Genomic DNA, 13,922 nt, shown 5'->3' on the forward strand with positions numbered 1-13,922 from the left:
AGGAATCATGCTGCAGTTTTGATTTTGGTTTTGTATCAGGGGACACACAAAGACACAAAAAAGGAACTGGAACATACCCTCACACATGGTAAAGATTCATGACATTTTTGAACCTCTAACCCTAACAACTTAATTAACATAACTTATGACCAAACCATGACCCCAAAGCCTAAGCCTATACAAATAAGCCTACAAAAGCATTTATCAAAAGTCAGGACTTCCAAAACGCCCTGACTTTTTAACATGTTTCACATTTACATGTAATGTCAGGACATTTTGGTGAATTTTGGTTCACACTAGGTAGGGAAAGACACTCTCACAAACAAAAACCACACAGATGAACACACACTCATAGAAACACAAAACACACCGACAAACACTCTCCCCTTAAACAATAACCTCAAAGCGTCTCCTCGCACCAGATTGGCTTAGCAGGTGGTGCTCACTTAACCTGACATTATTGAATATAAACATTGATGAACCCTCCAGTACGCATGGTAACTCTGCGCCCGTCGACCTAGAATGACTGGCTCAATAACAACCAGCGTGTGTGAGGCTTTTCTGGATCCATCACCCCTCTGCGGCAGAGGATCCTGGGGGAACAGAGTGTTGACTCCTATTCCGCCCCTCCGTAGGTGTGACCTTGTACAAGCCGAGAGCCACACACATCACAGGTGGCTGGCTGCACCCTAATTGGGGAGGATGAGCTCAAACTAATGACTGGAATGAAATAAATGGAACGGTATCAAACGAATTAAACATATCCATTATTATTAGTTTTCCTCCCCCAGTCACATGTGACACACACTCGTTTCGCCCGCACAAACCCACGGGGGTACACACACAAAGACAGACACACACACACACACAGAGCTACGTGGTGTTCTAAACCAGAAGCATACTGCAGAGGTAATGTGATATCAGGCTGTGAGGCAAGTGTTTGTCCAGGGACAGCAGCTCTGCTGTGGCATCCAGGCTCAGGTTCCAGGGCTTCTTCAGTAGCTCCGCTGTCGCTGATGTAACTAGAACCTCACAGTCGTCTGTACTTCAGTACCTGAGCTTAGAGGAGAGTGCTTTTATGTCTGGTTCTCCACTTCCAGTTGAATTTACCATAAGCCAGCCCTGGAAACGCTTTGATGTGGAAATATGTTTTCTTACAAACTAAACGATGGCTGTTGGCAGAACATATTGGAAGTTTTGCAGTTAGGCTCTATGTTCTTCCATATATTGCCTGAATAAATGTTATGTTGTTTCCTAAGTGCTCACGCACCAAATCCACCTTTAGTACCTCAAGTGAAACCAGTTGGTTCTGCCATGCACAGCTTGGCTGATCTAGGAACAGATAAAGGAGGGAGGATGGTTGGTAGATAATGGTTGGAGAATGGAGCTTTGTTGATGAATGTCGGAGGATGGGCGGTTAGAGGATCAGGTTGGAGGGAAGCTGAACTGAAAGTCCCTTGCTCCCAAAGGATTCTGACCTGGTCCGTGACCTCTAACCTCCGTCCTTTGGCGTGGCCTCCTGCTCAGCTATCCCTACCCCCATTCAGATCAACCTCAGCCCAGGTCTCAGACACACACACACAGAGCAACAATCTGCTGGGCTGGCTTGGCTTACACACAGTGCTGCAGTGGCAATCACTATTGATGACACCTTGGTTTCCTCTCGTCCTAGTTTAGTGGTTTAGAGTTAAGCCCTTGAGGCTTCACTTATTCAATAAGAGAAGAGAATAATGTATGTGTGTGTGTGTGTGTGTTTCTGGCTGGCTGGCTGGCTGGGTTCCCTGTCCTACTAAGAACATAGATCTGGCATTCTCCATTATCATAAATAACCCAAGAAGATCCGTTTGGATTCTCACACTTCACTTATCCATAGGTAATGACAGTGCTCAAATGACCCACCCCTTGCAAAGTCCACTTATGGCCAAAGGAGTTGACATTAGTGTCAGGCCTTGGGGAGGCAGGGTGGTCCAGGGTTTTACTGAGGATAGCCTACAGTGTCGGTTCTACCTAGAAAACCCATCAATACATAGAACACTACCGTGAGGCTTGACAAATCTCAAGCCATGTGGACACTCCCCAGGGCTTCTGACTCATACATGAGGTTGTTGCCAAACCTCAAACTATATGCTGTATTGTTGTTCCTGAAGGATGTCTGTTGCGTAGTCCCTAGCTCTGGACAGAGAGACATGTCTGTTACCTAGTCCCTAGCTCTGGACAGAGAGACATGTCTGTTACCTAGTCCCTAGCTCTGGACAGAGAGACATGGCTGTTACCTAGTCCCTAGCTCTGGACAGAGAGACATGGCTGTTACCTAGTCCCGAGCTCTGGACAGAGAGACATGTCTGTTGCCTAGTCCCTAGCTCTGGACAGAGAGACATGTCTGTTACCTAGTCCCTAGCTCTGGACAGAGAGACATGTCTGTTACCTAGTCCCTAGCTCTGGACAGAGAGACATGGCTGTTACCTAGTCCCGAGCTCTGGACAGAGAGACATGTCTGTTGCCTAGTCCCTAGCTCTGGACAGAGAGACATGTCTGTTACCTAGTCCCTAGCTCTGGAAAGAGAGACATGTCTGTTACCTAGTCCCTAGCTCTGGACAGAGAGACATGTCTGTTACCTAGTCCCTAGCTTTGGACAGATAGACATGTCTGTTACCTAGTCCCTAAATCTGGACAGAGAGACATGTCTGTTACCTAGTCCCTAGCTCTGGACAGAGAGACATGTCTGTTACCTAGTCCCTAAATCTGGACAGAGAGACATGTCTGTTACCTAGTCCCTAGCTCTGGACAGAGAGACATGTCTGTTGCCTAGTCCCTAGCTCTGGACAGAGAGACATGTCTGGTACCTAGTCCCTAGCTCTGGACAGAGAGACATGTCTGTTACCTAGTCCCTAGCTCTGGACAGAGAGAGTAGACAAACAAGAGAGGAGGGAGATAGAGCTTAATTATTCATTGGCTGAGAAAGGCACAGCAAATGGAGTTAGATTCTGTCACTGGCTGGGACATGCACAACAAACTGAATGAGACTTGGCCATCAGCTAAGAGTGAAAGACCTTAAGTCACATGGTTGCATTAATGGTCATGTGTAATGTTTCATTGTATCACCTTGTCACATTACATAAAACATAGAATGGGTTCCATTGCACCATGTAATATGTTCCATTACAAAATAGAATTGATTCCATTACAACATAACATTTTTAAATATGTATTCTTATAATAATCTTGCATCTGTAGATACCTTGACTGACAGATGAATTCAGCACTTTAATTTACAGTGTGTAGACAGTGCTGTACTGTACAGACTACAGTAGAGACCTGTAAAAGGGGTGGGACATCACACTGTCTCACATTACAGAACCAGGCTCCTGGGCTGTGATCCATTCCGAATGGGACAGGGCCCTGGTGGTAGTAGAGGCTGGTGCTGTGTAATATGCCCGGTGAGAGAACAATCAGTTGTGTTCACCCCTGAGAGTTGACTTTCATTAGCCCAACCATTGTGACATGTCATCGGTTGCTACTGGATTCGTGACACATGGTTTATCGTTTCTGTCGTGTGCATGCTTGTGTGTGTGTGTGTGTGTGTGTGTAGCAGTATGAAGAGTAATCACTGCAGTATTTCTAGATACAAGGTCCTAAGGCAGTTATTTAACAACAAGACAAATATTGACTTTTTAATGACATTTTCTATTGATCCAATGCCATTTACAGAACCATATTGAAGACAATTAGATACCATTATACACAGGTACCAGGCAGGTGGTTGGGAATTGATCAGAGAGGCCTAGCAGGGTTGGTGTGGGCAAGAGTCTGACAGAAAGAGAGACCAGGGAAAAAGAGAGAACAGGGGAATAGAGAGAGATGGAGAGAAAGACAGGGAGACAAAGCAAGAGACAACGTCACTGACAGAGAGAAAGAGGGAGATGGAATCAGACATATGCGTGTGATAGAAAAAATAGCGAGACAGGCGAACAGACAGAGAGAAACGGAGGGGAGACCGAGAGACAAAGGGAGAAAGGGAAAGAGATTTAAGTCAAATTTGTTCAATAGCTATCCTCACAAGACTCTCTCACTAGCCTTCCTCATGCTAGCCGTCTGCAGCCCTCTCTCTGTCTCTCTCTCTCTCTGTCTCTCTCTCTCTCTCTGTCTCTCTATCTCTCTCTCTCTCGCTCTGACAGGCTGGCAGGAGAAGGTCAGTCTATTGATTAATTCATTGAGTTCACCCTTTGATTGCCTCGGCCCAAACCACTGCTACAATCTATAATATATTGTATATGCTCCACACAGAAATCCATAAGCAGTCTGTTGTGATAAGCCCATGCAAAAAGCCCTGGTCAACCTTAGAACCATTTGTTGGCCTATGATGTCAGAATGTGTGTGTGTGTGTGTGTGCGTGTGTGTGTGTGAGCAGCGCCTGGTTGGGGGTAGGAACTCATCCTACCCCTGTGTAGAAGTAAGGGGATACTTCACACTCCTGGAAATAACAATGGTTTAACCCAGATTGTTTTCAGATGAGGGAACTACCGCTAGCTGCCCGTCTCCTTTCGCTCAGGCTTGCCGGCCTCTGGCTGCACTCCGATCAGCGGTCCTGGCTGCGTGTCAGAAGTCGAGTGGTGTATCGGTGCTGTGTCAGGAAGTTGGCGCGTATTGTGTCCGGTCAGTTTGTCGAGCGGAGAGTTGAGTGGCGTTGGTGTACAAGGCATCGGGGGGGGGGGAGTCTGATGCTGTGGAGGGGTTTTGAATTCTGATTCATCAGGCGAGAGGATGAGGGAGGAATGGAGACAAGGGCCGAGCTGCGGTTTGTCTAGGGTTTGTTTTGGTCAGTGATTCTCCCTTACCCTGTTGCTTTGTTTTATCTTTGAACAGAGGGAAGTACTCTGTAGGGAGAGAGAGAAGTACTGAGCCATCTGCCGGCCCACCAGAGGGCTACTGAGACACGGAGGGTCAACAACGGTCAGCCAACCGGACCCAGGCTCAGCACAGGCCCGGTCCAGCCAAACCCAGACAGGAGGGAAGACCCAGACATACCTCACACCGCACTAAACCCGGGAGGAGCCGTAGCCATGCATTAACTAACACCGGCAACCCAGCTCCTTCCAGAAACAAAACCACGCCCCCTCTGTCGACATTCTCGCCATGCCTCAGGGCCCGTTGTGACGGGAGTGCTGCCCCCAGCCCCTTTCCCTTAACCGCCCGGAGCCCCAGAGGGCTGTACGATGCGTCCGTGGGCGGGTTCGTGGCGCTGGATCATGCTGGTGCTGCTGGCCTGGGGCACGCTGCTGTTTTACATCGGAGGTCACCTGGTGAGAGACAGTGAGCACCCGGAGAGATCCAGCAGAGAGCTGTCCAAGATCCTGGCCAAGTTGGAGAGACTGAAGCAGCAGAATGAGGACCTGAGGAGAATGGCAGAGACACTCAGGTGAGACACAGACCGACTGGGGGCTGTCTTCTTGTTTCTGTCTCTCTCTCTGTCTCTTTCGCTCCGTGTCTGCCTTTCTAACTCTCACTGTCTGTCTCTCTGTCTTTCACATCTTTTGTAGTTCTTAATTTCTTCATATCATTTCTCTTCTGCTCTCCCTTTCTGCTCTCCCTTCACATTTTCTCTACCTCCTACGAATTTCACAACCGTCAGTTCAAAGGGCTTTACTAGCGTGGGAAACTTGCCAAAGCAAGTTGAATGATGTGATAAGGCATGGGTGGCCAGTGCTCCTCATCTAAGGGTTGTTCTCATGACTGACACAACATCTCTTAGCTGTATACCACACATCTCTGTGGTGCCAAATTGCTTACATAAACCAGTTATCATTGCCCTTCACTCTGGCCGTGATGCCCCGAAAATCATTGACACCCTCCGTCCACCATGACCTTTGTGCTCCTGCTACTGTAAAAATCTTGCGGTCAGCAGTCTGTGTGTTTGTTTGTAAGTTTGTTTGTAGTTCGCAACTGAAAACAACCACAGGAATGGACTACTTAGCTTGCAAATAAGCAAGCTAAGTTATCGATCGATAGATCTGTTTAGATTATTTAGTGCTTAACTGAATCAAACCTCTATGTTTTGGAAGGTGCGTTCATGAGCTACCAGGAAGTGGGTAAATTCCGAACTCTGATTGGGAGAATACACCTGACCGCTTTTTGTGAGCTCTGAGAAGTAACGTTAGGTTACTAGACGTGGCTGTGTTTGTGATGAAAAACACAAAAATGACTTGCACCGCACCCAAATAAGTCACCACATTTGTTCATTCAGGTCGTACACATTTGTGCGGTTGGTTGTGATGTTAAAGGATACTTCGCAGTTTACTTTTGTGTAACTGAGGTTAGTCTTCTTGCTGTTTAACCTTAATGCTACTTAACTGTAAATATTTTTTTTAGCAAGCAGTAGATTTAATTTTAAGGATGAAAAGCATGATTATTTAACTTTTTATGTGGAAAAAACATAGCAGTTATAATAAGTTATTATTCAAATAATGATATAAAAAAAAGTGTATAATGTATGTTTTTATGTCATGCAAGTATTTTTCTTATCAACAATTCAAGTTTTTATTTGTAAGCTCCAAATCCCCCTATTTCACTCAGTGGCCTTTGTGCCTTAAAACTTTTTGCCAAATGGCCTTGCCCCTAAAATGATGAAATTCCATGCCTGGTCGTCGCTATTCATTCACACTAAGATAGTTTTTGTTTGTTAGCTACTTGAAATAAATGGGTTATAATGTGTTCATTCGTACTAACTCTTTACACTTCAATTGTTCAATTGTTCTGACCCAATCATTCCAGGCGGCGTTGTCCATCAGTAATATTTCAGGAATGTGCTTCGAGGGAGTTGTTTTCAGAGTGCACCAAGAGAAATCCCGAGATATCCTGTAAGACTGCGAATCATTCCTTCGCTCATGGCGTAACTCAAGCCTTGATATTCTGTTATCTCACTTTTGTTTAAACCTTTTGTTTTATTTTACTTTCTTCTACTTCATGGTAGCTGCAGCCATGTACCGTCAGTGTCTGACATGGTGCTGGTGAAACCATCTGCAGTGACATGTTGTGAGATGTTTGATTGGCAGGGTGGCATCGTGGACTGATGGGCTGTGCCTAAAGGCCATGACCAAAGCTGTTCGGCTATCAGGCTTGTCAGACGCCATGTCATGGCCCTCAAACAATGTCATGCCAATTGATTCGAGCCTAAAGCGTCAGAGCTGTACACTGATAGGGTCTGTCCTGTTTAATGTTTCAAAAGATAGTTCAGAAAGGAAGAAAGTAATGTTCAGAAGTGGCATTCACAGAGAGTGAAGCCCGAGGTGTGACCTGATTTGAGACACATTCACGCATCTATGCTCACTCAGACTCAGGCAAACACTGGGAGACTGGCATACAGAAGCACATTACTGTGTCTCCCTGGTGTACTTGGTTTCTCGTACAATCACTAAAATCAGGTTGATTCTACTGTACTTACAGTCGCCTCCAATAATGAAGGAGAAAGAAATCAGAAAAATCAAAATAAGGACTGATGTTCTAGCTACATGTAAAAGGGGTGGGTCATAGGGAAATATAATCGGGGGAAGTGAGGATATTTCACCAATCCTCACAAAAGCACTTTGATCAGTTTCAGGGTTAAGGTCAAATCTAGTTTGATTGTCTGGAATTTGGGGTTAGGTTAGTGTTGAGGCGTCTAGTTTTAGATTGGGGAATACTTTTTTTTTTTTTACATTACTCAGTAGTATTAATGGTTATAGCTGTAGTGGTATTAATAATAGCAGTTGTAGTAATAGTAGTAGTGGTAGCAGTAGTAGTTACAGTGGTTGTTGTAGCAATAATAGTAATAGTAGTAGTTGTGCTATAGCAGTAGCAGTAATAGTAAAAAAAAGTATGTAGTAGTGGTAGTAATAATAGTCAAACTAATAATATCCTGTAGTTATAGTTGTGGGGCTTTTCAGACATCAATGACCCATCAGTGCTGTCTGTTGTGATAAGCCCATGCTAAAACCCCTGGTCAACCTTAGACCTCAGGACACAGTGAGTCGTAGTCAGACTCTCCAGGCCAAAGGTAACGTCACATGTACAGTGTTGTGGTTCTGCCAGGGGGGCTCTGCGTCCTCACTGGCCCTCTGAAGTGGGGGGGCATTTGCCGTCGCAGTGAGACTGCAGCACGCACTCTCTGAGGAACTGCAGAGACTGCGGTCCGCAATGCTAACAGAGCTGTTTGACTCGGGCATCGCGTGTCCGTGTGTGATTGTGTGCGTGCGTGTGCGCGCGCGGGCGCACGCATGCAGCGTTGTTTGGGTATCTTAAGGGTTCATCGTTATTGTGTATTGACTTAATGGTCAATTTAAAACGGAGCAGTATCGCACTATCTCCCTTGAGCCAGCTGTCAGTCATTCTGACAAGCTCCATGTGGACAGACACACACACACACACACACTAATGATGAGATCAGCAGACATGGCACTGTGTTCGTGGCAGAGATAGTGAGCGCTGCAGGTTTGATTGACCCCTCGCTGGTTGAGTGACAGTGTGATGGAACGAGTGGATGTGAGGGAGGGAGGTTTCTGGTGGTGCGGTGGTAGACCTGCCGCCCCCCCCCCCCCCCCCCCCCCATCTGTGAAGTGCTGTTGACAGAAGGAGCCCTAGAGAGAGGAAGAATTTAGAGAGGCACTGTCTTGACAACACCAGACAGAGACAAATGTTTGGTCAAGACAGATGTGTGTGTATCTGTGTGTGTGTGTGTGTGTCTGTGTATCTGTTTCCTTACCTTTTAAGGACATAAATTCACTAACAGCGCCTGACCTTACATGACAACACGGTGACATTCAAGACTTGTTGCGAAGTCTTACTTTCCCAAATGCTTTTGTAGGCTTACGGATTAGGCTATGATTAAGGTTTGGGTGAGGAGTTAATGTTACAATAAGGAATGGGCATACATGTTAGGCCATTGAGGTTAAGGTTAGGGTTCTTTTATGTATATGGTTAGAGCTTCAGGGAAATACATTTTTGATTAAAAACATAATGGCAGGCCTGAAAAGTCTAGGAAACATGGCGGATGTGTGTGTGGTCGTATGGGTTTATGGTACAACCATGTGTGTTAACGGGTCCATGTTGGCATTGTGGTTTGTGTAGTTGTGTCTGTGTTGCCGTGAATCTTGCTGTTAGCCTGTTTTCCTGTCTGAGCTGAGAGCTAATTGTTTTTGGTGTGCCAAGTATTCAATCAAAACTAGTAAACCAATTACTCAAGAAAAGTCACAAATACGACAACATTCTGTCAGAGTGGCCAGCAGCAGAGCATCCAGCGCTGATGTTTTGGCTCTGAAGCTAAGCAAGGTTGGTCCTGCCTGATCCCTGGATGGGAGATCAATTGTAGGAAGGCCAGTAGGGGGCAGTCATTCCTCTGAGCTTTAAATTAAGTCCCAATGCCCCAGGGCAGTGAAATAAACAACTTTCAGATGGGACATTAAACAGGTGTCCTGACTCTGTGGTCACTAAAGAAGATCAGATGACCCTGGTGTCCTGGCTACATTTACAATCTGGCCATATCAGTTCAATTTCTGATTAGCTCCTTCCCTTGTGTAATCAACACATAGATACTAAATAATATATGCAATCAATATAGTATGTGAATAGCTATGGAGAAGAGTCTCAGGTAAATGTAGAAGTAGTGAGAAAGATTATGTTTTCTGTTCTGTCACCAGGATTGAATAAAAAATTAAATGTTCCCTGGCTGGTCGCTATGGTAGCTATCTCACTCCGGGGAAGCTGTCTGCCTGCCTGTCAAAGAGCTTTTGTGTTTGTAGCGATGGGGGGGTGGGTGGGGGGGGGGTGAGAGAGGGGAAGGGTTGAACCGAGAGCAGAGCTGGAATATGTGGAGCTAGTGAAAGAGACTTCCTTTGTTTGTGTAGCCATGGTGGGAGGGGGTGAATGCAGGTAAGGAACGGAGGAACAAATGGAAAGAGGAGGTGAATGCAGGTCAGGAACGGAGGACGAGATAGAGAGATGGAAGGAGAGGTGGAGCCGAGGAGATCTCCGGCAGCCGATTAGTCCAAGGTGTTGACGTTCTTTTTCCCTTTGCCGTCAGATGCCACCATTCTCTGCAGGAAGGCTCAGAAGCATTTACTGTACAATCAGTCTGTGTGTGTTTCAGTGGATGTGAATTGCCAGGAGGACATATCTCTGATATGCTCCAAACAATGATTGATTTAGTCAGAAATGTGCGGCCTATGACGGTTGGGACATGGGAGCGTGTCAGAGTTGCAGAACTCATTTTTGCCGGGCGGTGTAAGCGGAGCCAGCTAAGAAGAGGAAATGTCTCTTACTGACTGACTGACTGAGTGACTGACTGACTGACCCTTGTTAAATAGCGTAGTGGTTAGAGAAGCGGACTTGTGAACTATTCTTGTGAACAATGCGAAGTACGCATTGTGAATTATTCCATATTGGTGAAAACTTCACTGGCTGAAACTGTACTGTATACGGTTATATTGCAGCTGTTTCTGGCATGGAATAGTTCATCTTCAGTCACGCTAGAAATTGCTAAATTCTTATGATTATTCCCAGGACGTTAGTAGATACTAGTAAGCTGGCAAATAAGCTGTTAAAACGTCCATTGGCAAAACCAATACAGATCATAGACGCTATTTGTGGTGGAGGTAAACTTAATAAGAAACGTCAGTTAATTTAACACAATTCTCAATGGAGTCTAGCGACTGCTGAAACGTGTAATGCCGTGGTGTAGTGGTTAAAGACAGATTCCACGATTCTCTCGTCTTTTCACTTGATCAAAAAGTTCGTCACCTTTATTTATAGTTATTGTATAAATATCATCCAAGAACGAAAGAAAAAAGTATGTTGTTTTGCCATGAAAGAATAAAAATATGTTCTTATAACATTTGGCAGACTCTCTAATTGCTCAATTCTTTTGACTATTCCAGTAAGTTAGTAGATGCCGGTAAAGCTTATTACTGGCTAATACGCTGTTAAAACGGCCAGTGGCAAATGCAATACATAGTAAGAAACGTTATTCAGTTTAACTGTATCAATGTCTTTCACGAATGGCCAATTAACTATTAAAATGGCCAGTGGCAAAAGAGGATGGAGACAAGAGGCTATATTGACACCCAGCAACTGTACAGCTTTGTGGTGTAGTGGTCAACGACACAGCCTTTCATGTGGGTGACCCAGGTTCGAATCTCGAGTTTTTAAAATGTTCTATTGCAGGCCGGCTCAACTAGGCTTGCCTGGTTTCTTGTTCTGTCCTTCATCTGAACAGTTGTGACTTTGACTGTATTTCCCATTTCATGAGAGTGACATAACCACATTAAGGGCACAGATTTAAAGCTTAATGGGACATTAAAATTTGTTTTTGTCCTTTGTAAGAAAAACTCTGTTGCTTGCATAAGCAAGTGGAAGCTCCCATATGCTGTGGAAGCTCCCAGTTTACACAGATGAAAGAAATGACCCTTTTTAGAGCACCGTTACTTTACATTTGGCCTCTACCTGTGAACCATTAAAGTTGCTGTCACATTTTGTAAATGAAAACCCTGCTGTTAAAGGAACAGTGGTCAGATAGTTTGTTGTTATGGGTTAAAACTGTTTAAATGTTGTCTCCCCCACGAGATACAGTGTTATCTTCACTTCTTTTATAAGTAGCTCTATTGATGTTTCTAATAGAGGCATTGCATATTCATGTATTGCATCGAGCTTATGGAACAAAGTCTTCGATCAGAAAATATACGGAAAAGACAAAAGTCATATAATGGTCTTTAGGCCTCCTACATCTTCTGAGTCTACAGATCTTGATCATCTTTGTGGCTTCCTGCTGTGACACCCGCAGCGTCTTATGAATTTATTCAGGGTCACCCACGTCCTTTTCCAAAGGAACACACTAAAATGACTGTTGGTAACAGTTGGATTGAGACATTAATAAATACTTCACATAGACTCAATAAAGTCCCTGGCACATGAACATTTTCAGGGTTTTGTTGAATCTATCCAAAGACAAGTAGTAACAACAGCTAACCAACCTATGGAAGACCCCTCATCCCAGAAGAAGCTCATTTATGAAATGCCTTAATGATTCATCTGTTACATGAGTTTCACAATGCGTTGCACAAGACCAATTTCACATTGTCTTTCTTTTTTAGAATACCTTCATGCTTTAAGTGCTTTAGAATCTAAGTAGAATTGCTAAATGAAAGATGTTATGACCATCTAATATGTACTATACTATAAATTGCACATTTGTGCAAAGGCTTATATGAGCTTATCCATTAGTGTCATCTGAATGTGTTTTAATTAGGACATGGCCTTTACTTCACTGGGCTGTTTGTGCTGTGGTGAGGATAGAACGGACCGGGATGAAAACATGGAACTGGGATTTCTGAGTGTTTTCATCAGCAGACACATATGTCTTAAATGCCATTAGGAATAATCTAACTTAGGTGCACACTTGCACATGCTCAAACAAACAAATGCACGCAGTCTCTTACAAAGGCACACTATTAGCATTACAGATACAGGATTAACAGAAATGGCAGTCCAACTCAAACATTGACTCAAAATCTGTACTGGGTACATTTTCACACACACACACACAAACCGGGTTGATGGCAGAGGTCCAGTATCACACAGTTGTTCTGAACGCACACATCCACATCCCTTCCTCTCCCTCAACCCATTCTTTGTCCAGCTTAACCTACATATATATCTCCCACACACTCCATTTTATGTCTGTATGATGGCACAATAGCGCATTCAAACCAGCTGTTCCCATTCATTCAAATTTCACAGACGTTGTATGTAAATCTACTGCAACGACCTGTTAGACTTCCTTCCTGTCCTTTTCTCTCATTCATTCATTTTATACTCCCGTTCACAGGGTGGGGTAGGTTACTTTTAAAATGTAATCCATTGCAGTTACAGGTTACCACATTTGTCCACATTTGTAATCAGGAATGTAACTTTATGATTACTCAAACTCAGTTTTACTTTCATTTTAAGAGGCATTTTAGAAGACAAATAGGAATAGCCTATAGACAATAGAACACCTTATGCGGGATCAATCAGTGTTTTTGCATTTTACAAGATGTGCCTTGGGAATGGGTTTCTAAACCATTGCGTTCTGTTTCAATATGATTGGGCTACATCTCTACATCACACACTAAAGGTGTGTCAGATATTCAGTCATTCCAATTAATCCAATAAATATCATTGTTCTGAGAAAGATACGTCAATAGTAGGTAACAAAATCACATAGGTTGGCTATTATTATCGTAGACACACTCTGTTTGTAACAGCCAGCCAAGCAGGAGAAAAGAGGAGAGAATAAAAAGAACGCTTCATTGTAAACTAATCTGGTTATGCGCACGCTCCTCTGCACACATGATCACACGCACAACGCAACAGGTCATAATGATTTCGCGGACCCTATTCTTTTTCAAATGAAACAATCCAACTATTCTTTTTCAAAAGTATCAGTAATCCGATTACAATATTTTAATTGGTAACATAACGGAATACAGTTACAGTTTTTTTTTGTAATCCATTACAAGCCTGTGCACTACTTTGACTAAGCCCCATAGGATGTAGGGAACAGGGTGCTGTCCAGGTCTAAGCTAATTGCTCTCAGGCCCCATAAGTACAGAGTTTGAGTTGTGTCTGACACCACATGTTGGCCTGGTAACGGAGACAGGACCTAGGTCACTGCGACTAATTACGTCGTTACTGTGTCCTTTGGTGGTGGGAGGTTATGTGTGTGTGACTCACCTGTTTTGTGGCCAGATGTCGTGCCTCCTCAGGGCGCTGTTCGCGCTGGTTCCTGGCCCTGGATGGCTGCCAGAGACACTTTTCTCTCAGCAACAGGGCTTGTTTACACGGCTGATACTTCTTCCTTCTCGCTGCTTTGCTTTTTCTTCGTCTCTGTGGGAGAGAAATAAATAGCCTCGTTCAGA

General features: G+C 44.3%; 1 protein-coding gene across 1 annotated transcript in view; it reads left to right on the forward strand.

Annotated features, from left to right (window-relative positions):
- fut8a (fucosyltransferase 8a (alpha (1,6) fucosyltransferase)) overlaps positions 1 to 13,922 on the forward strand; it is a 77,551-nt gene that overhangs the window by 34,780 nt on the left and 28,849 nt on the right. Inside the window, exon 2 of the mRNA XM_010897259.5 lies at positions 4,864 to 5,416. Coding sequence (XP_010895561.2) covers positions 5,214 to 5,416 — 203 coding nt within the window. The 5' untranslated portion in view covers positions 4,864 to 5,213. The remainder of the gene's footprint in view (positions 1 to 4,863; positions 5,417 to 13,922) is intronic.

This window comes from Esox lucius, chromosome 15, assembly GCF_011004845.1.
Source record: "Esox lucius isolate fEsoLuc1 chromosome 15, fEsoLuc1.pri, whole genome shotgun sequence".
Classification (NCBI taxonomy): Eukaryota; Metazoa; Chordata; class Actinopteri; order Esociformes; family Esocidae; genus Esox; species Esox lucius.